The 23,215-nt window shown below is 35.6% G+C and overlaps 1 protein-coding gene across 1 annotated transcript; it reads right to left on the bottom strand.

Annotated features, from left to right (window-relative positions):
- Positions 1 to 510: 510 nt before the first annotated feature.
- Positions 511 to 22,730, bottom strand: LOC149300375 (uncharacterized). The gene is made up of 8 exons (XM_089485321.1): positions 22,262 to 22,730; positions 21,167 to 21,256; positions 20,445 to 21,130; positions 14,901 to 14,988; positions 6,017 to 6,382; positions 4,610 to 4,699; positions 2,222 to 2,293; positions 511 to 1,415 (listed from the first exon to the last, which is right to left on the bottom strand). Exons 1-8 carry the CDS (start codon positions 22,728 to 22,730, stop codon positions 511 to 513), a joined length of 2,766 nt encoding a protein of 921 aa, XP_089341447.1.
- Positions 22,731 to 23,215: the final 485 nt, after the last annotated feature.

Raw genomic sequence — 23,215 nt, 5'->3', positions numbered from 1 at the left:
GGCAATAGCAATGGACATATAAACTCTCATAGGGACCTTGTCATCTACATGCTTATATATGGCAAGTCTTTTTTTACGTGGAGATCATATTGATACTGCTATGGTTTACTAGTAAAGTTATTTTACAGGTGTATTGATCCATACGAAAAAACATGTTTATTAATGTGCTTTATTGTACAATAAATTGAGCAATTATTACACCTCATTTTTAGCCCTACAACTGCTCAGATAAATGATGAATATTAAACAGGACCATTACAGCCAAACATTAAATTATTACAATATTGTGAATAAATAAACCCTGTCTAGCAGCTAATAAAGAATTAACTCAACAAAAATGATGTTGATTTAAATGAGTCACAATCGTTTTGCTAGTGATGTGCATACATGATTTACCTTCAATTTATGTATTAACTGAATATTCATATACTTTATAAAATAATTATTCTGTTATTCTAATTAAAGTTCTCAAATGGCAAATAAACTATTCACTATAAAAAAGCATTTTCTTTATTGCACTATCTCTGTTTCAACAGGGTCGTCTGGATATAAAAGAAATCCAGTAAATATGCTGTCATCCTCATTACTAACATAAATCCCATTCCAATCCCTTGAAACCTCCATCCAAACCTGGTCCCCTGCATTAAGTTTTAACACCAACATGGCTGATGCCTGGTCTATTTCCTGACCGTACAGGGTTTCGCGGCTTTTAAGCATTTTCCTGTTTTGGGCGACAATACTGATTCGAGCCGGGCGGCCTCGTACTGTCACATGAAATGCAAACACATAAGTTCCAGGTATTGTACAGTTAAACTTTCCTGTAGAAGGGTTATATTCTTCTTGATCATTGTACAATATTTTGTCAAATTTTATAGGCGCGTTTGGAGCTGGGAAAGGCCTTGATAGACCTACAGTGAATGCTGACCTTGCAGGTTTAGGGTAATCTCCTTTAGATCCTTTCGGACCTCTAGAACCCTTTTTTCCTGGTGTTCCCCTAATTCCTTTGCTACCATAGTTTCCCTTTGGCCCAGGTGGACCTATTAATCCTGGAAGCCCCATCTCACCTTTCTCACCTTTCATGCCTAGGTCTCCCTTTTCACCCTTTTCCCCTTCTAAACCATTGATACCATTTAACCCCATATCACCTTTAATACCCTTATCCCCTTTAAATCCTTTTTCACCAATCTCTCCTCTGTCACCTTTCTCTCCAATATCCCCAGAATTTCCTATCTCCCCAATATCTCCCTTCTCACCTTTGTCTCCCTTTTCTCCATCCACCCCCATAAAACCCTGCTCTCCCTTCTCTCCTCTGTCTCCCTTTGTACCATTTTCACAAACATCTCCCTTGTTTCCTTTTTGTCCTTTAATGCCAGGCAGTCCGATATTTCCTTTTTCACCTTTGGCTCCAGTCTCACCTAAAAAAAAGTTTAAATGCAATAAAAACAACCAGAATATTAAGACAGATGACATATTTGTTTTACTTTGTGTAAACTACAGAATGGTTTCACCCTACAGAATATAAGTGGATGTTAATAGAAGTTTGAAGTATACTCGTTGACAGACAAGAAAGGCAGAGGACATTGTAAAAAAGATTGATGGTTTGCAGTCATTCAGGACATATTTGCTCACTTTTTCCTATTGACTTTGAGATAATGTGCATACGACTCAAGTAGATGGAGGGTTTGTTCTAGATAAGAATTAATTTTTTGATAAGCGTTTAAGCTCCTCTGCAGCCATTTCAGAAGGTTACTTTTTATAAGCTAGCAGGTGGTTTGATTTCTTAGGCCATGTTACGTTTGGCCCTGACACATACCATTATAGTATGTGTGATTAGTTTACATATGAATTATATTATTGATTATTCTATAATTTGTATTATAATAATTATTAATTATTATTCTACATAGTTATCAAAAACACTGAAAGACACATCACACCTTTCTTAGCGGAAGAACTCCTTTGGTAGAAAAAGCGTTAAATCAATTCTTTAAACAGCATTTCTTAAGCCGCAGCACATATTTGTTCTAACATCACACAGATGACTTTCGCCGTATGCCTGTCTAGTAAATACAGTTGGCATGTGTGTGACAGAGCTCCATAGGGAAGGTTTCTCCTTCAGCAGAATCAATTTGAACAGAGGTCACTGGATCAGAGTTTCATTACAAGAGAGGGAAAATGGGAAACAGACAAACATAATTGGGCATCATTCATTATCATTTACCTGTTTCTCCTGCCTTGCCTGGGATTCCGGGGCTTCCACTAGTTCCTTCCTCACCATGTTCACCTTTCTCTCCTGAATACATTACCAAAAACACATTCATTTTGCAATGAAAGCCATTATAATTAAAATTTGAAACTGGCAAATATAAACACAAATGTGATTGTTATTATTAAAGCATACAAAACAGTTAACATGCCCAACCTCTCCTTCCCCTACGATACAGCATACCAATGTATCAATGTAGCTATCTCTATAAGAAATAGAATATATGTGAATTATTTATAGGATTGTATATTGTGCAGAACTGCATAATAAAATATCAAATCATTACTAATAATCGTACACAATGGACCAATGTGCAAATCCTACATTTCTAAATCAAATTATTTAAATGAGAGGTTTTATAGCAATATTTGAAAATCACAAAAGAGAGACGTACTGCCGTGTCCAATTGTACTGTTTCTTTTAGGAAAGTACTTTTAGGGGAAAAAAATCATGGTCGCTTACTAAGCTTTTCTTTTTCAACCTTCAGAACAGTAACGCTAATCATTAAGGTTATTTTTTCAGGCTCATGAAATGTCTGGAACAAAGATTAGACAGACTGATATAGCATTCTGTTACATTTGAGTAGAATAAAAATAAAATCCCTGGAATTCTTTAGGCGTATTTGTTTTATCAAAGTCATTGATTTATGTTTGCAATTTAATGGTTCGAGACAAAAAAAATTGCCAGAAGAAACATTTTTTGTGGTAGATTTCCAATGTTCCAATTTTTATTCTTAGAATAAATTGTTTGTATATTAGGTATATCATATGACATTTTAAAGGGCCTTTTAACCGTCCCTAACAGACCTTGCATAGAACAATGCATATTAAAGTATTCCATTAAAGCTGCAGTTGCTACTGGTTGCTTGTTTGAAGCAGTGTCAGGAAAGCGCTTCGATTGAATCAGTAGGGCAAATGTAGGCTCACTTACTGAGCATCTTTTGGATGCAGGGGTGTAACTAGAAACCACCCGGCCCTGGTGTGAAAAATTGCCTCAGGGCCCCCCCAACCTCAACAGCTGGTCTGTGCTATCATTGTCCCCCCCTTCCAACATACAACATATGTAAACACACACAAATTGCACACACTCCATCTCACCCCACTTACACAATTAAGCAACCATGCTCATACAAACACACAAGTCCACATCCTTGCTCATGCTCACACACAACTCCACATCCATGCTCATACACAGACACACACATACACATCCATGATCACACGCGGCAACATCCCACTCACCGCTACGGCACACCAGTGTCTGGATGGAAATAAAAACAGGGGTGGGTAAATAAATATAAAGGATTCTGTAGAATCCCCACAATAATTTTCAAAAGGGACCCAATGCCAATTTAAAAAGACCATACAGCATTAAAATGCATATGATATTTAGAGTGAAATAATATTTGGCGAGAAATGTGCTTTCCATGTTCATGATTTTGTGAGGTATACGCATTCAGCTCTAATGAACAAAACAAATGCCAGCTAATGAACTAGATCTGCTTAAATAATTAGCATTGTAATTCCACAATTAGTGTGGTTCCCTTTCTTTAATGTACTATATGAGATGATTACATCTGGACAAAATTGGCATTCTTTATTATCAGGAGTTCTGCAAGTTAAGTAACTTACTTTTTTTAATATAAGAAAAAATGGATTTAGAGCGCAATTCAAAATTAAATCTCCACTCAGGTAAATGAAAGAGAAACCAACTTATATTCTAATATGTTGTGCGCTAGGAGTATGTGCAATGTATTCCAAATCCATACATATATATATATATATTTTTTTTATTATTATTTTTAATTCACAAGGCTGCTAAAATGTGAGGCTGTTATAAAAATATAATAATTATTATGCAAAATATATAATGCATGTTTCGGATGTGGGAATTTACTTCTTCTTAACCTTTCACATGTCATAGGAAAATTTCATACAAGTTGCTTTCCATACAGCATGCATGGTTATTTTAGCTCATGAGAAAACGATCACAAATCAATCAGTGTCTGCTCATCTACATGTGTTCAATAACTTTAAAACATGTAGATAACACACATTCATATATATTCCTAAGGGGATAACAACAAATGCTGACTTTTTACATTTATATATGGCTTAAAATACAGTAATGAAATTTCCATTGCAATTAATGGGGGGTTCACCTCTTGAAAAATGTATAGTATAATAATTGAATTTTCTTTAAATCAAAAACACTCTAAAGGGTTCTTCTCTTGTGCCAACACCTTTGACCTGCTGTGATATTTTTCAGCTATCATCTGCAGGTGAGTATCAATTTTAGAAGATGTTTGAAATAAGAACTCTTTCTTCAGTCATCATTACATACCCTTGTCTCCTTTATATCCTTTTGCTCCTGTATGGCCAATAGGTCCATGTGGTCCAGGAGAACCTATATCTCCAGTATCTCCTTTTGGACCTAAAACAAATCAAAGTTCCAGAAGGTTTCAAAAGCAGTGTATCAAAGGGTGTTTATTCTGTGAAATACAATACAATGTTAGTTTGTTTCTAATACACGCAATGGCTGTAGCGTCATCCACAATCGAACTTAGAGATTTTTACTGAACCCTCACAGACCATATTACTTACACCAAAGGAATCTAATCAATATATTGTGAAAACTACCTCCTTGGATACAGAAGGTAGTCACCTTGAAGAAATAGATCTAACTTAGCAACTGGTTATTTATTTAGTTTCCTATTGTGTTTGTAAATTGAACTTACAGCACCTAGGGAAATGACCCTTTTTCACGTAATAATGTATTTAACTATTTAATTTTCTAATCGCCGTACCTAAGCATTTGACAGAAGTTTAATACTAATTTGATAAGCAAAGTCCCGAAGCACCCATTTCAAAGAATACCTTTAGTAGGTAAGACATTTGGTTCAGCTTTTTTCTTGCTACCTCCTTGTATTATCCATATCATAAATGCATTCGGCCATTATATTATAATATTTAAACTTGCTAGGCTCTGCATTACTGTATTAAAATAAGACCACTTATACCACATATCCAATAAAAATTAGCAAGTTATATGTACTGCAATATGATCCAAATGTGATACATGTTAGTGGAGAAGATATGGTTTGTAGGCTTCAATCTGTAATCCTCTTTAAGAGCTCAGAACTAGCTATCTATGAAACAAGGAATTAGAATAAAAATGCATGTTTGATGCATTTCTTCTTCTTCTGCGTCGTTTAATACAATTGTAGTATTAAGCTATGGAATTGTATAGGATTTGATGAATGATGTATTCTTGATCAGATGTCCTGTTTCAGTATGTATGATTATGTTGATTATATGTTTTATGTAATGAAAAAAAATTAATAAATACGATTTAAAGAAAAAAAAATAGAATAAAAATGCATGTTTTAAATATCCCCATGATGCCTACATGTTATAAATAAATTAGACTATAAATGTATTCCACTTCCTAAAGTAAACCAATAACAAATGCAGATATAGATTATAGAATTAATAGAAGTATTACATTTTTCATGGAAAATTACCAAAAAATGTCACTGAGTGAATTTCTACTATACAGAGAGAGGGTTAAGCTTTTATGTGTTTTGTTATTAAGGACACCCATTTCGACTGGAATTTTCTTGAACAGTCTTACCCTTAACCCTAACCATATGAGTATTATGATTGTATTAAATTATTTTTTTAGTCTGTTGAGATACAAAAATGGTTCAAGCAAACATATTACTTTCATTTAAACATACAATTAGTTTACCTGGAGGTCCGACATCCCCTGGGTCCCCTTTTGGCCCAGCCATGGGTGTACAGCAATCGCAGCAGTTAAAAAAGAAGTCTGCCGTCTCTAGGGTAAAATTATCAAATGGGAAAAGTGTCGTGGCGGTGCGGAAATCTGCATTTAAAGTTGCTAGTTCAGTAGTGGTATCACTTGTTTCCACAAAATCTGTAAAAGCTTTCTCCTCTGTTGGTGGAACAAGCGATGTCTCGAAGCCATTCCCAATCTCCATATTATACGTTTTCTTAGTGTACTTTGATGGCTGAGTGGTTTTTGCTTCCAAGTACACAGTAGCAACAACAGTTATAAAAGTAGCTGTTGGCCAAGATAAAGTTCCCATTTTTGTATCTGTGGAAAAGAGCAGAGAGAAGAAATGCATTATTCATGCTATGCCTCTATATTCCAATGTATTTCATTTTTACAATATGGTATTATGGAAACGAGGTTTAAAACATGCGTACAATATGCACAGCGTTTGCAGCAATCCCTTCTGTGATGCTTAATTTGGCTTTCGGACTAGGCTATTTAGAATTACTGTAAAGCTGGAAATCTATCCAGCCCTGTATTTTAACTACTGATTGAAAGACAGCGCTTTAAATCTTCACAAAAGAAATTAAACGAATGTAGATAGTGAGCAAAAACATCTGTACCATGTACAAGCACTATCAGCAAGAATTATAATTCAAAAGGTGTTACTGTACAAGTGTAAGGAATAATGTTACGGCAAGAAAAATGTATTAACACTTCTGAACACCAAGGAGCTGAGCAATGGATTACATTGTGCTGTATTTCAGAGGTGGCACTAGCATTTAAACAGATTAAGTGGCTGCTTAAGACCAAGGGCCCTCCTAAGAGGATGAAGAAGATGATATTCATTATGAGTTAGGTCACAAACATGGGGTTATATGTGTTTCATTTACGGTTTTAGGCATAATTATTTCATCACTTTTAATATAGATTGTGATCCATTAGATTTTCACTTTGGGCTCCTTAAATGCTACAGTCCCTTCTACTGCATGGTCTTCTGAAATTAAAAGACTACTCACCAAAGTGCACGCTAATGTTCTATTTAAAGAGTTTCAATGGGTCATTAAGTAAACCTTGTATCTCTACGGGATGTACTGTACCCAACAGTATGTGATATCTACATTGAACCACACTTAAACCTCTCAGCTTTTCTGGATGTTAAAAAATAGTTCAGAGACATATATTTAAGCAGATAATCCTAAAAGATTTTGGAAAGGCAGATGGAAAGAGAGAGCTATGCTGAGAAATAGATTAAGATGTCTATATCATATATATTGTAGTGAAACTAAAAATAAAGATTTAATTTTCTTGCATTGCTTCATATTACTCTTCATATGTTTGAGAAAGGCAGATAATTTTGACATGCTAGCATGTGAAAACCAGTAGAAATATGGGAAAAGCCTGATGACCTAAATACATTTGATATTACACATGAATATATCATATTGATGATGTTTCAGTGTGCTCCAATTCACACATTTATTTCTATCATAGAGAAATAAGGTAGTACACAAAACTTATTTTGCTCGCAGTGTGTTATGCATAATGTCCATGTGGTTCTATTCTCATTTGGCCCACAAAAGGTTGTCTTAAATTATTCATATTGTTTTATTGAGAATGGTCAAAACAGAGCATATAATGTGTATTGCACATCCCAGTGTTGCAAAAAATTGTAAGCTTTTTTTCCCCAGAAAGCTAGGGGTATATTACGAATGCTTGGAGAAGGTTTCTGAAATATGGTTTCAAGTCCTGTGGGAGTACAAATCATCATTCTATTTCAAATATCAAAATTGAAATGCAGTAGTTTTATATAAGCACTGGGGAGATAAAACGGTACAATTTCTAAAAGGGAAATTACAATGAAAGAAAAAAGAACAGCACAGTATTAGATAATGACACTGTCGTACCTCGACTAATGTTGTTAGCATTATTGTTTCAGAGCAATATTATTGTCTGAGCCAATATGTTGTATATGACGTTTCTCTATGTAATGTCTCATGATATTTTCTCCTCTATACTATATCTATTTTTAGTGGGGGGGGGTTGCCTCATTTTATAGTATTATATTACAAGACCAAGACATACATGAAGTGTATGTACTGCAGCTTGTTCTCAGATCTATCCCAGAAATCCCATAATTTGGTGGTTTAACAGACAAGAAGGAAAATATGGGTTCCCTTCTTGGTGCTTGCTAGTAACACTATGTGTTATGTGTGCTGGCCATACATTCATAATGTTATGATTGATAGATCCATAGTTTAACTATTATTAGATAGACTAAATACAATAAATGTATTATAGGCCATATTACATTACAGCTCATAATAAATGACAACTTACACCAAATTGTTTTATTACTGTTACTCATGTTTGCCAATCCCTCTAGATTGTAAACTTGCAAGCAGGGCCCTCTACCTCATGTTTTAGTCTGAACATGTTGGTCTGTTTTTGGCTGTAACCTCTCTTCTTATGTTCTGTACCAAAACACTGCGTAATTTGTTGGAGCTATATAAAAAATGGTTATAAATATATTATTGTTATTATTATTGTTATTATTATTAATACTCTGATTATCAAAAAACTATGGAAGAACATACTTCTTTTTGTATTGTCGTAAAGGGGAAGCTCAGTGTAGTGTTTGAATTGAGAAATATAAAAATATCATATGACACACAACAATGACAGCCTCCAGGTCTGCAGAAGAGAAGGAAGTTGATTGGAAGAATGGGATAAAACCATGTTATTTACCAATGTGAATGTACTGTACTTAATGCTTAAGAAGAGAAATATTTTTTTTCATGAGCCTTCAGGTTTAAGTAAGTAATCTGTATAGGTTGTCTGTGACATGAGGCTTGATTTTTGTCCATTTAATATAATTTGAAAGTTATACGTTAAAAGCACGAAAATGTGACCTTTAAACATATTACATTTTTTTTCATCACGCTCTAACTTTAATACTTCCCCTTTAATCTCTTTACCAGGACACAATGATTTTCTAAAGTTAACATAGTTTAATAAATGTATAAAAATCAATTAGATGATATTGATGTATTTCTCTTCCTGCATCTGATTTTCGTTCTGGCCATGCATCCATCCTTATAGCCTGGCGTGAGTGTTTAAACTGGTTTAATATATTTCCAATTTAGATTCTACTATATAGATACATCATTAAAACTTCTCTCTAGCATTTGATTTATTATGCTTTCATACATCTATGATGTAGACCGGTTACTCTCTGAATCCACCAACCTGTAGAAATTTCTACCTGCCCATTTTGCACATTTGGGTCTTTGGACATGTAGTAGTTCTTTGTCATTTGGACATGTTTACTAGCTAAGGGGCTGTATCACTAAGCTATTTTTGCATTTTTACACCTATATTCATAGATCCCTACCTTTTGATTAATTTGTTAATTTTAAATGTATTTGTATTTGTGCTAATAGACTGCAACATTAGACATAATTTATTTTGCATAATATATTATTCTAGTATGTATACATCCTTTATCCAGGGACATTGTACACCATTAGATACTTGTTTATACATATTTAATATTCTATAGTTATCTTGACGCCAGGAGACACCATGGTTTGTTAATATATAATATTACAGATGGAAGTTTGTAATTTTTTTGTACTTACAGCCTTAATTTTTTGCATTTATAGTATAATAACCAGAAATGTGCAAATGGGCCAACAACGGTTCATTTTTGGCCCATTCATTTTCAAATTTTGGATTCAGACGAAAATCATGGGGCATTTTTAATTCGGGAACAAAATTTGTTGCCCTCATTCACTCTCACTCTCTCACACACTCATTCACTCTCTCTCACGTTCCCTAAATGTTTCTGTACTTCCTCTGCCAACCACACTTCCACATCTTCTTGTTCTTCATCTTCTACCTTCTGTCTTTCATATTCGTCATGAAGTTCATCTTAGGGCAAAATCACCGCACTTTCGATGTCGTTCTCTCTCCCTATTGGAGAATTAGAGAGGACATCATTGGAAGCGCCACCATTTTGGTGGAAGTTCGCACCAGGTTATGTCCGCATAAATACAGATGAAGATAGAAGAGAGAAGACATAAGATAAAGGGAGAAAATGAAAGCCCAAAGGTAGAAGAAAGAAGATGAAGAACTAGAAGATGCGGAAGTGGAAGTTGTTGACAGAAAGGTAGGGAAAAATTTAGAGAGTGTGAGAGAGTGAGAGAGAGTAAGTGTGAATGAGAGGGAATGTGGACACAGGCTAATCTTGTTCCCAAGTGAAACTCCCCACCCCCGATTTTCATCCAAATCAAATATTTGTTGCCCAAAAACCAATGGGTCAAAAACAAATCTAAAAATGTCTGAATCATTATTGGTTCATTTGTAAATGTCTAATTAATTTTAAACATTTACTCTTAATTTAGCATTTTGGTAATTCACATAATGTTTTTCATAAACATAATAAACACATTCATGGCAACTTCAGGTTCAAATGTATATATCTCTTTTTACGTATTTTTGCCTGTAATGCGGTTTTTTTCTTCAGAGATCTTATCTCACTCTGTTTTGTACAAGTTAGCAGTGATCTGTGACATCTCATATCGATCACAGGTTTTCCTATGTTTATGATGATAGCTTCAGTAACAACTCTAATCAATCTTGCCCTTGTACGTGGTCTTACCTTGTATAATTTTAATGTGATATTTTGTTTCTGAATTTGTTTCTGTTTAATGCCTGGCCTTTCTACCTACTAGTTCTAAGTTTTGACCTCTGCATGTTCCTAGCTTCTGTTTTTAACAAGGCAGCCAGAAAACAACCCAACTTAGACATATGGACTGTAAGCTGTCTCTTTGTGCATGACTATTCTGTTCTCGGTGGAAAGAAAGTTCTCTAAAGCGTATATATATCTGCTCTCTCTGAAAAATACTTAAGAACATATGTCAGAATCATTGTGTTTTAAAAACTTGTCTGATCATATCAGTTCTATTTCTACAACATATGGGACGTTATCTGATGGCTTCCCATGTTCTAGAGGAACTGTTATCTAAAATTAACGAATGGAAAATCAAAATAGTATATGTTAACATTGTCAAAATGGTTCAGTGGTTCTCAAAGTACCTCTGATAACATTTTTGTAATAATATAGACTTTATCATGCCCTTAAAAGACATTTAGTTGGAGCACCACTGTCGCTGAATTTGTCTCTTCACCAGAGACTAGAGGACATAAAAGGAAAATTAAGTGTGTGGTAAATCTAATGAAATGTCTATCTGCTATATTTCCATTGTTAAAACATGCACAGCTGGATCCATATAGATGCATTTCAGATTTTTATAGTTAAAAAAAACTAGTATCTGTACGATATTAATTCCCTTCCACTGACTTTTCTTTTGAATTCAACTTCCTTTTATTAAAGTACCTCAGTGCGTTAGAACAATCCCAGTCATTGTAAATGCTTTCCTATGCACACAATTACCAGGGATATGGATGTTGGATCTTAATAGAGTAGAGTATCAGATTAGCGAGAACAAAAAGTTAGACACAGCAGGTGCATTACCTGAACTTGGATTTCTGCCCAAAGCAAATGGAATTTATGCATATGCCTATATAATCACAGTTATAGAGAGGTACATGACTCCTTTGTTCAGTGTATGGGAATATGGAACAATGATTTAGTCTTTAACATACACTATATATATATATATATATGTAAGCATTCTTAAGGTGGACAAATATGCATGAACGGGAGCAGTCCTCCCAGTTATAGAATATTTATAGTATAGGCTGTGCTCGTTGCCATCTCACGTCACTGTATTTATTATTCTAATTTATAGCAAATTTCAGGGTAAAATCATTGTTTGGGTCTGGTATTGATAAGACGAGTCCTTACTTAGATATATAGATTTATATACCTCTTCTACAAGAAGTCTATTCCAGGTCACTACAATACTTCCTCCAAAGTAGAATTTAGAGATCATTGACAAAAATGTGCAACAAGAAATGGTACCTTTTCCTTTGAGATGAGCAACCCAAGCATCTAGAAAACGTGAAAATCCAGTATTTATTACTATTAATTATTATTATTATATTTTATTTATATAGAACCAAACATGTATGCAGCGCTTCTTACAATACATATTTTAAAGGGGTAGGACAAAACTAGAATTGACAAACTAAGAAAAACCAGTACATTAGGCAAAGAGGGTCCTGCATAAAATCTTAATTATTTAAAGATATATCCATCCAAATAGATGTTTATAATCATACAGTTTTGCAAATATATCTGCTCTTGTTAATTTGGAGAGATAATTATTGAAGGTTAGTTAAATGTTACCGTACGTGTCCCATTATGTGGCATTAAGAACATTTTTTCCATCAGCAATGACTTGTGCCTTGCTCCTCACACAAATAGAGGATACGATCAGATAAACACAAATGCTAGACAATAAACACAAATGGAACCTTCATACGAAATTAGAAATGTGCTAAGCAGTTGAGTGGTTAGAGAAGATGCTGAGGTTATTTCTACCAACTCAAAAGTAGACCTTGGGATTTTATACTAATGTAACTTAAAACAAACAAAATGAAGACGTATAAAGACAAAGAACCTATAAAGTTTTTCCCTGATAATACTTTTCCCAAGGTAATATGCTTTTTTTAATACACTGTTTTTTTTACATAATATACGCAGTTAGCTTTTTTATTTGTTTATTTCATGCTTATTTTATGTTATTTGGTAGTAAGCTTCAGAGAGTTCAATGCTGACCCCGTTTTATTATCCACCATTCTAATGTTCAAGGTCTAAGGACACAATTTGTCCTCATTGAACACTTAACTGTGTTGCATGAAAGAGCAGGTATTTTTCAGTTGCACTTGTGCTGGCAGTTGCTTCTTGTATTTCCCAACTATTCTACACAATCTCATTGTTAATCAGTTTATCACAAGTATATTCTTAATGCCTTTGGAATCCATTGTTAAAGAAATTGAGTTAAAATACGCTATTAAAAAAGTTATTATGGCTTACCTTATATCTTTGCTTTTTACCATGAATAATGTCCTTGACAGTCACATCGGGACTTCCATCATGGTATCCAGCAGGGGGTTATTTCATTGTCCTTCTCTATCGGTTTTAAACCTAATGGAATTCAGATGGTTTGCAGGATAAAATCGCTGATTGGGCCGCTGTTACAAAAGTTAGGAGAATTTAAGTGAAATATGAGGCAATGCAAATTTTTTTGGCTCATGCTTCCAAGAGAACTGGGTTACTTTCTCTTCATCACAGAGACATTGTACAAAAAAGAGAACACACGTGGTTTTAAGTTTAATACACCTGAAAAGGAATGCAATTTACATAATTGGTGTAATGTTAATAGGTCATCTACCTATTTGCTGAATGTTGCATTCATTTTAACATTCTATAAAATAACATATTCCATTGTAAATATTATTGTACTCATGGTATATATGTTGAGATGAATTCAGATTTAATAGTAATTAAAGATAAGCCAAGATGACTATATCTGAGAAATAATTTAGTTAATAACATAGCGTTCACTGTTTAAAGGGTCATTTTACAGTACTTTAATTGCATTCTTCAGAAACAAAAAATAACTACAATAAAAAAACAGTTACCTGAAGCCCTGCATCTGCAGTTGATGATCCTCCTCTGGTTTTTGGTCTCACAATTCATGCTCATTGAAGCAGCCAATAAGTGTTGAATGTTTAAGAAAGTTTTATGTATTGTGTATAATATGCATAGGGATGGCTCTAGGCTTTTAAGGGTCCAAACAAATAATAAATTATGTTGTCTTATGTATTACTTTATTATTGTTATATAACATTGTGATTAATCTGTGTCGTACTCGCATAGGTCTCTGCTCTTTCCCCGTGGTCTGTAGGCTGACATATTGGCATTTTTTTTCAGGATATGCAGCTGCACCACCTATAGATATGTGTCAAATTCAGACCCCAACATTGTATAAAAAGAATGAAAGAATGTCAGACTCTTTTTTTCTGTATAAAATACTCTTTATTTCAATTGGTGTTTTATAAAGGAAGAAGTGTGATTATTATTTGTGCGTGGTAACTGACCAATGTACACCATTTGATGAAAGGTTGTCTAATATTTATTTCATAATACACATTTTCCCTTTGTAGGCAGTGAGGGATCTGGGGAAGGCTAAGGCAGGTGATACAGATGCACGGCCCCCACAGTAGTAGGGCAACAGCAGCGACTAGGGCCAGCCTTAGACCAAGAATATTCTCTTTTGCCCCCTTATTTCTGCATAAATGGCAATATTTTTAAAGCAGTGAAGAGGCTATACTGAGTAGGGTGCAGAACAGAGTTCTCAGTGCTCTGCTCCCTGCATGTCTTTCTGTCCACCACCTTTCACATACATCATCTTTGCCCTTTCTCCCTCTCCTTTCCTGTTTTCTTGAATTCTGTGGTAGGTAGCTAGATCTGTTCCAACGCTCCATCTTGGTGCAAGCAGCTTCAGTCATATCCTGGCTGTCTACATCAATCGTACACAGTCAGAGGGAGCACTGAAGCAGAGGTCTGGATGAATGACATTTTGGGCCGGTTAGAGGGAAATCCATGATTCTACTCCAGCGACGTGTGCCCCCTGATTATGCGTTAGTATTTGATTTTCCGTGTGTATGCTGTTTGCATGTGTGTGTGTTCCTATATAGTGTTAGATTATGTGTACTAGTGTGTGGTGTTAGAGTGAGTGTGTGTCATCATATGTTGTTAATGATCCTTTTTATGCAGTTGCATTATTCCCCAAACCCTGTCGAAAGAGCTCAGCTTGCAGCACGTGTTTTCAACTAAACACATCTCCTGCTTGTCACTGCGCACATGCACGATATTCACTGGCAGCTAGATCCAGCACTGGCTTTTGTGAAAAAGTTGTAGTACTATGGCAGGGATAGTGCTGAAGCTTCCCCTAAAGATTTTTTTCATATTAAATAACTTAATATCTATTCTTTGTTGATGAGGCTACATTGCTGTAGTTAAACTGTTCCTTTAGGTATGGCAGTATAGGTAATTATAGTATTTTTTAGATATGATTTGTGCTTTTGTGTAGTCTGCATTGCCAGAAGCTGTATCTTATAAAAATGACTCTACTATTTCTGCAGAGAATCCGGCTATCGATGGAGACATTTTGTTAATTATTCGTGCAACTTGAATTTCTAAATGATTGTTACATCTGACAGAGTAGCAGTAACATACAGTAGAAACCTTTCCGGTGAAATGCAGTGTTCAAGTCATTGTTCTAACAAAATCTCAAGCAGTTCCAATGGAAACATCTGGATTTTCATGTATGCTGTGTAATTCCTAAAATTGTTAAAAAGACACACTTTTGTCTTCCCAAATTTAAAAGGATTGTAGTCACACTGCTCTTCAAATTTCTCAATTGATTTATCTAAAACAATTTAATACTGCACAATGATAGTTCTAAATAGTTCTGGAGATGTGAGTTTTCTATTTTTCCAAAGTCTTGCAGAAGAACCTCACTGTGGTTGTTGCTTCATAATGCATAGTTATTGGGATTAAATTAAATTTCTAAACTCACCAAAATTCACCTACAGCTCACTAGTTGATAAGTAAACAACATTATCTTCTGAGATTAACTTCATTAGTCAATGCTTCTATTACATAAAGCATGTGCCACTGTGTATATTGCCTAGATAGATCTAATGAAAGCATAATTAAAATGCAGGGTATTATATTAACTGATTACTTAATTGTGAAAGAAGCAAACATTTGCAATTCCCACTTAATTCAACTCCCTAGCTTCATGCATTTACAAGCATTACAAATATTGTTAATACTAACATTTTATGACTCAATACACTTTTAGCATTTTCTATTTGTTTTGTACTTTGAGTTGAATTTACAGATTGCAGACACATAATAAATGCATTCTCAACAAACAATCCTTGCCCATCTCAGAAGGGAACTCGGTGAGATCTCATGCTTCATCAGGTCCCAAAAGACCTTTACTAAAGCTTATTATGAGATACCAAAAGATGGCTTTTGCTGCGTTATGGAACATGGCCAAAAATGTGTTGTTAATCTTTCTTTATAGATCTTTTTGGAATGCTATAGGACTTTGGGGTACTCAGATATTATAACGACTCTACTAAATATACAAAAAATATACAATCTGCAATAAAGAATATACAGATTTTCTTCTTAAAATATATAATACTATTAAGATTATTTTATAATATTAACAGATATGTTTTGCCACTTTGATAAACTATTAAAACAGTAAAAAAAATCCTGTAAGGTTAGAATGCTTTCAAAAATAGGCATGTTGATTTTTATTTTTACCATTAAAGTGAGTGAACAGACAAGAGATATAAATCAAATCAATAATTGGTGTGACACCCCTTTCACATTAAAACAGCATAATTTCTTCTACGTACAGTACACAAAGTAGGGGATTTTTTTAGGCATACAGTTAAGTGTTTGATTAAACAATGATACCAAAAAGGTGCTAATAACCATGAATTTCATATGTAGGTTGAAACATCTGTGTAGGAGGAATAAAACTGAGGGAGGAACAGCCAAACTCACTAACAAGGTGAGGTTGCTGAAGACAGTTTAATGTCAAAAGTCATGTACCATGGCAAGATTGAGCACAGCAGCAAAACATAAGGTAGTTTATGTCAGCAAGCATCCGCAAGGTCTCTCCCAGACAGAAATTTTAAAGCATCTTCTGTTTCCAAATGTTCTGTCCAAGCTCTTTTGAAGAAGCACAAAAAGGAGCAGTGTTTAGGACTATAGATGCAGTGGTCAGCCAAGGAAACTTAGTGCAACAGATGAAAGACACATCATGGTTGCTTCCCTTTGCAATCAGCAGAATTCCAGCAGTACCATCGGATCAGCATTGGCAAATAAACAGCGAGACCCTGATTAACCCATCTAGTGCCCTGAAGACTTGCGACCAAAAAGCCATAATTCAAATGTGCAAATAAGGCCATGTGACTCAACTATTTGCCAAAACACAGGAACTAAAGTGTAGAAAAATGCCAGCAGGTGCTCAAATACTTATCCATCATGCAATAGTCAAATACTTATCCATCATGCAATACCATCAGGGAGGCATCTGATTGCCAACAAATTAATTCTGTGGCGTGACAATGATCCCAAACATACAGCCAAGGTCCTTAAGTTGTAACTATCTTCAGCGTGCAGTAGAACAAGGAGTCCTGGAAGTGGTGGTATGGCCCCCACAGAGCCCTGATCTCAAAATCACAGAGTCCACCTGGGACCATGGGCGTAGGAACCCCTAAAAATCTGGGAGGGACAGCATTTTCCCCCATCAGATCCCCACTTTCTCACACTATCTACCCCCTCTCCCCCCCTCTCACACTTTCTTACTATATACCCCCCTCCCTACCCTCCCTTCTCACACTATCTACCCTCTCCCTACCCCCCTTCTCACTAGCTACCCTCTCCCTACCCTCCCTTCTCACTAACTACCCTCTCCCTATCGCCCCCTTCTCACTAGCTACCCTCTCCCTACCACCCCCTTCACACTAGCTACCCTCTCCCTACCCCCCTTCTCACTAGCTACCCTCTCCCTACCCCCCCTTCTCACTGTCTACCCCAGGGGTGTCCAAGTTTTTTCTGCAGTGGGCCACTTCATCAGAATTGTATACGTGCGCGGGCCGCACTCATTTTTCACTGTGAGAAAATATGGCCTTTAATAAAATATGCAGATTAAAATAAAGTAAATGACACAAAATGTTTACTTTTCCTCTCACTGATTTCTGGGCCTAGAAAGTTTTGTGACTACAAATTCAGGACTCCGGATAATTAAAAATGAAATAGTTATATTTATTCTAGGGATGCACCAAAATGAAAATTCTGGACCAAAACATTCACGGTTCACTTAGCCAAAACCGAAAATGACCCCCCACCTTTAAAAATAATAATAAAAACTCACATTTTTAATAAAAGTAGGTAAAAAAAACACAATTGGACAAAACAAATTAGCAATACGACTTGGCATGATAGGAGTGTGATTGCTAACAGCCAGTACATGCTGGTACAGGGTGGCTGTAAGTGATGTGCAGACCCCATACTGCTGGCAGCACAATACACAATGGGGGCAGCTAGCTATGTTTCAGCATGTACTGGCTGACTTGGCATGATAGGAGTGTGATTGCTAACATCAATCACAGTCCCATCATGCCTAGGTTCCAGCACTTACACATCCATGCTATCACACACACACACTCATTCATTCATATACTCATTCATTCACAGATTCATTCCCTCAATCACGCATACTCATTCAAACACCCTCCCCACCCCCTTACCGGCACTGCAGCTCCTCGATGCCGCTCACAGACTTCAGCAGATGTGATGTAATGTCACGTGAACTCTGCTGGGTTCCGGTTCCTCTATGCAGTACAGAAGACCCTCCCACAGGTAAGTAGCAGGGCTCGAGGTACGGACCGCGTAAGATCGGTTGCCCTGGCTGCCGATCTTACGTGCGCCGCATCTCGAGGTCTCGCGGGCCGCATTTGCGGCGTTTCTATTGGGGGGGTTCCTACGGCCCTGGGGGGGATTTCTCAATTATCGGTCCCCCCCCGCATGAGTTACTGGGGGGGATCTGTCCCCCCCTGTTCCTACGCCCATGCCTGGGACTACATGAAGCGAGAGAAGTAACTGAGGCTGCCTATAGGCATAGAAGAAGTGTGGTTAGTTCACCAAGATGTTTGGAACAACCTACCTGTGCAAGTGTACCTACAAGAATTGATGCTATTTTGAAGGCAAAGGGTGATCACACCAAATACTGATTTGATTTAGATTTTTCTTTTGTTTACTCACTTTTTTTTGCTAAATGATAAAAAATTTACTATAAGCATGTCTGGTTTTAAAGCATTCTTACTTAACAGTATTTTTTCACACCTGCCTAAAACTTTTGCACAGTACTGTAAACATTTTCAGTAATATATCTACATATATATCAAAATATATATATCAAAAGTCATACAAATGAAAAAAAAGTGCAGGTTGGGGAATTAAAATGAGTAAGGTGCTATGCAAGCAAATAATTCAGCAGTTCTGATGAGAATAAATACTCATTAGTCAGCCAAACAAATCACAGTCCAAGTGAATACCTTGTGGTTTTAAAAATATGGATCTCTGACATATGCAAATTCAAACAGCTACGCTAGTATTTATTCACTTTTTTTAAATAAAAAGAATCAAATGTACTGTGTAACCATCCCGCAGTGTTGTCTATTTACTGATTGTGAAATGATCAGCAGAATATAGTTCACCGGCCACAGCGTTTGCAAAACAGCATGTATCATATCTATTCAGTGTACTGCTGATTGTCAAGAGCTGAGCTGACATTTCAAAACAGCACATATCCTAAGAGTGATTCATACAGGCACTGTAGGAGAACTGCAAAATGCAATGGTGTGAAATGACAGAAATACAACTGTCCCGTATGTACTGATCATGCACTCTTTTTAACAAAAATATATTTACAATCTGACCTTTGCCATTTTGGGTTTTAAAATGGTTCTAAACTAAGGAATCAAATGCAAACACTATTTTGTTAGATAGACAGAAGGACAACCATATGGAATAAAATATATATATATTTTATTGATTTCACTATAGTTGGTTTACAAATATATCTATCAATATATTATCAATCCATCAGTACATTTCACTAAGAGTCAGGATGACCAATTATTTTAAAAGTATAAAAAGACAATTCACATATTCTCATCAGGATGCATTAGGTCTTATTATGCATATGGCATCAAGGATTAAACAGGGGACCTGAGCCCACACAGTGTTTTGGAATCTATTACTTTTTAAAGGTTATCTGAAAAACACAATTTAATCATAAGATCAGTTCTAAATAATGTATGTAGAAATCTAAACATTTATATCTTGTGATGTATACATTTACATATATTTGTTGTACACTGTGCAACTGACGTCAAGCTATCTAAAAAAAATGCTTAATTTGCACATCAAAGACGGGAATAAGTAAAATATTTTATTCTTTCAAATATTCACCTAATCTCTCTACACATTAACACAATGTCAACTTTATTTTTCTAATTCTGCATTTCAACCCTGGAGAGCCGCATGGTTGTATATTCATATTAGTGTATCTCAATATTGTACATAATATGTACTTTGAAACACTGCATAGACTTTAGGAAATTAATCAAATTTGTTTAAAGGTTTTGAGGTCCTACAGAGAAGCTTAGGCATAGATAGAAAAAGCTAATTTAAGATTTCTTTTTAGGGTCCTAGGGGAAATGCTACCATTATATATGAGACTTTGATATAGCTAATGTATTTAATGTACTACTAGTCTTCTATAGGATACAGCAAAAATCCTAAGAATACAGAATCTGTGTTATCATCAGGAATCAAGATATTTCGTATTCCACTTAAAACTTGAATCCAAACTTCATCATCTTCATGTAGATGAAGCAGTAGAGAGCCGGATGTTTGGCAAACACCTTGCTCATATGGCCTAGCCTGTGTCTGCAATGCTTTTTGACCATTAAGAAACAGACCAACACTAATGGACTGGCTATGTAATATACTTAACTGGTATTTGAAGAAGTAGATACCGTCAATACTGGCAACAAATATACCAGAATTTACATTGTACACATTATTTTCGTTAACATAAATCTTGTCAAATATCAAAGGTCCTACTGAATTTAAAGCATTCTTTCTCCATTTTAGGCCTACTGAGAATGCAGTGTTATCATGCTCTGTGTTTCCTCCTCTCTGTCCTTTTTCTCCCTTTCTTCCAGGTATCCCTGGTGGTCCTTGGATTCCTGATGGCCCCATGTTTCCTGGAAATCCTCGATCCCCTTTTGGTCCACTGAGACCACGAGGTCCCATCAATCCTGTATGTCCCTTTTCACCAGTGTTTCCTTTCAAGCCTTCTGAACCCTGAGAACCTTTTTCCCCAGGGTTCCCCTTGGATCCAATCTCTCCTTTCAAGCCCGGTTCGCCTTTCATGCCTTTTAGTCCTTGGATACCATCAATACCAGGAGGACCTCTGGTTCCCTTTCCACCTTTTTCACAAAGGGAACACAGGTCCCCTGGCTCACCTTTTGGCCCAACGAGACCTGCCCTTCCTGGTTCACCTCTGTTACCTTTGTCTCCTTTGGTACCTTCCTGTCCAGGACCTCCTTTGGCTCCTTTGAATCCCTGAGGTCCTCTACCACCAGCAATTCCAAGCTCACCTACAATACCAGAAAATGTTATTTGATCCATAGATTATGTGCTAATTTAAAAAAAATCTTTTTGTCTCTATGTTTATTAAGACACAAAGTAATATTAAAGTACTGAAAAAAATTGTATTATTCTGTGTAAGCAGCCACTAATTTGACATTATAAGACATTGTGCAGCGTTAAATATTTTAATCTCAGTGATGCTATTTCTGTTTTTAGTTTAAAGCCTCCAAGAAATTACAGATGTTCTTACCAGACCAGACAAGAATCACTATTCAGCATTAATCTTTATTTAAATAAATGAAGTTTGATCATGAAAAAAATATTCTTTAACAAAGCATGTTAATGTTACATTCTGTATTAACGTAAAGACGGTGCAATTTCCTAAGCAATATTCCCAATTGATTAACAGAGTCTGAATAAACCCCATTTTATTTTATTTGTAAAATATCCCTCGCCTCCTGAGAAAGCTCCTATTTTTTCCATATCATGCAAACTTGTATGATGTACTTTGTACAGCGCTTTGACATAGCTTTGATATTAATAAAGTCACTAAATACATATATATATATATATATATATATATATATATATATATAGCATGTTTATGTATCTAGGGTATATATATATATATATATATTTGATTGAGGAGCACACATTACAAGGAACAACAAATCCATCTGCAATATCTTGTTTAAACACATTTCTCCACAGGACAATCTATAGCAGACTTAGTGTAACTGACATTTTAGATACTGTCTCTGTATTCTGCATTTTTATCATTGTACAAAGCAAGCATCACATCCATTCTAACAGCAAGTCTGGGCAGCTTTTAAACTTTGTTAGATAATATGACCCCCACAGCCTCACCTTGTTTTCCCACCTGATCAAATGACTGTGACATACTGTAAGTCTTATCTGTTTACAAATTAACAGAGGATGATATCCAATACATTCATGGATAGCATTACCTGGATCCCCCTTTTCACCTCTGTTTCCCTTTTGTCCTGTGGGTCCTGGAATAGTACAGAAGCATTCTTTTCCTGTCGTGTTGTTCTCTGTAGGTATTTCCAAAAAAGGCCCAAACTGATCCTCATACGGAAGGGTATTGTCTACCTGTAGTAATGGGGTTAAGGTAACATTGTTTTTATTCTCTTTGGAGGCACTATCTAGTACAGGGAAGGCATTGTTATTGGTAAAGTTGGTAACTGATTGCCTGGGATCAATACTGGTTGGAGTTAGCGCTTGAAGTATAATATTATTTTCTACTCCATCTGTCACGTTGTTTAAAGCAGGGGTTACTGTAGATGTTACAGAAGACTGAGGACTTTCTTGAGTCCCACCATCTGTGACTATATCAGTTTCAGTTGTCCCAAGATCAAAAAGAACACTGAGTGTTTGTTTGGTTTCCTCAGTCCCCACGCCATTCAGTGTATCCATTACAAATAGAGGACTGGAAGTTAGTCTCAAGAGAGCAGTTGTTTTTAGTATACCCCACAAGCTGCATAGCAATAATTGTATTAATAGTCTTGATATCATATCTGAAACTTAGAAAAGAGAAATATTTGGTTACATAGAAAATCAAAAACACAAAATATATAAATGAAAGCATACTAGGTTTAGTTTGTAAAAAAGTTAAGATTCATGTAAAATCTGTATATGTATGCAATATTTATTAGTTTGGTAAAACACTAATATCAGTGTCCTGTACACTGTATGTTTTATAAGTGATAAATACAGCTAATCTATCTCTAAGGCCTCAATTTTCCTCGAAGACAATATAACTTGTTGCAAACAGCCTTAGCGGAAGCGAAGCAGTTGAGAAGGATTTAATGTGAAAATCACCAATCTTTACAGTTCTGTTGATCTTCTAGAGCAAAAGCAGCTCAAGAAATTGGGGAAAAGTCACTCAAATGTCTTACATA

Source organism: Sceloporus occidentalis, unplaced genomic scaffold (genome assembly GCF_023333645.1).
Source record: "Sceloporus occidentalis isolate IW3139 unplaced genomic scaffold, rSceOcc1.0.p SCAF_25, whole genome shotgun sequence".
NCBI classification, from domain to species: Eukaryota; Metazoa; Chordata; class Lepidosauria; order Squamata; family Phrynosomatidae; genus Sceloporus; species Sceloporus occidentalis.
This window is presented reverse-complemented; position numbering and strand designations above follow the sequence as displayed.

Bases quoted from the DNA above. Each gene is read 5' to 3' on its own strand.
- LOC149300375 (XM_089485321.1), bottom strand. From the start codon at position 22,730: ATGGATACACTGAATGGCGTGGGGACTGAGGAAACCAAACAAACACTC. The intron at 6,383-14,900 runs GTGCGCAGTGAC...TCTTTTCCACAG, and splicing joins TGCCAGTGAATATCGTGCAT to ATACAAAAATGGGAACTTTA. The intron at 1,416-2,221 runs GTAAATGATAAT...ACTTTTTTTTAG, and splicing joins AGGCAAGGCAGGAGAAACAG to GTGAGACTGGAGCCAAAGGT.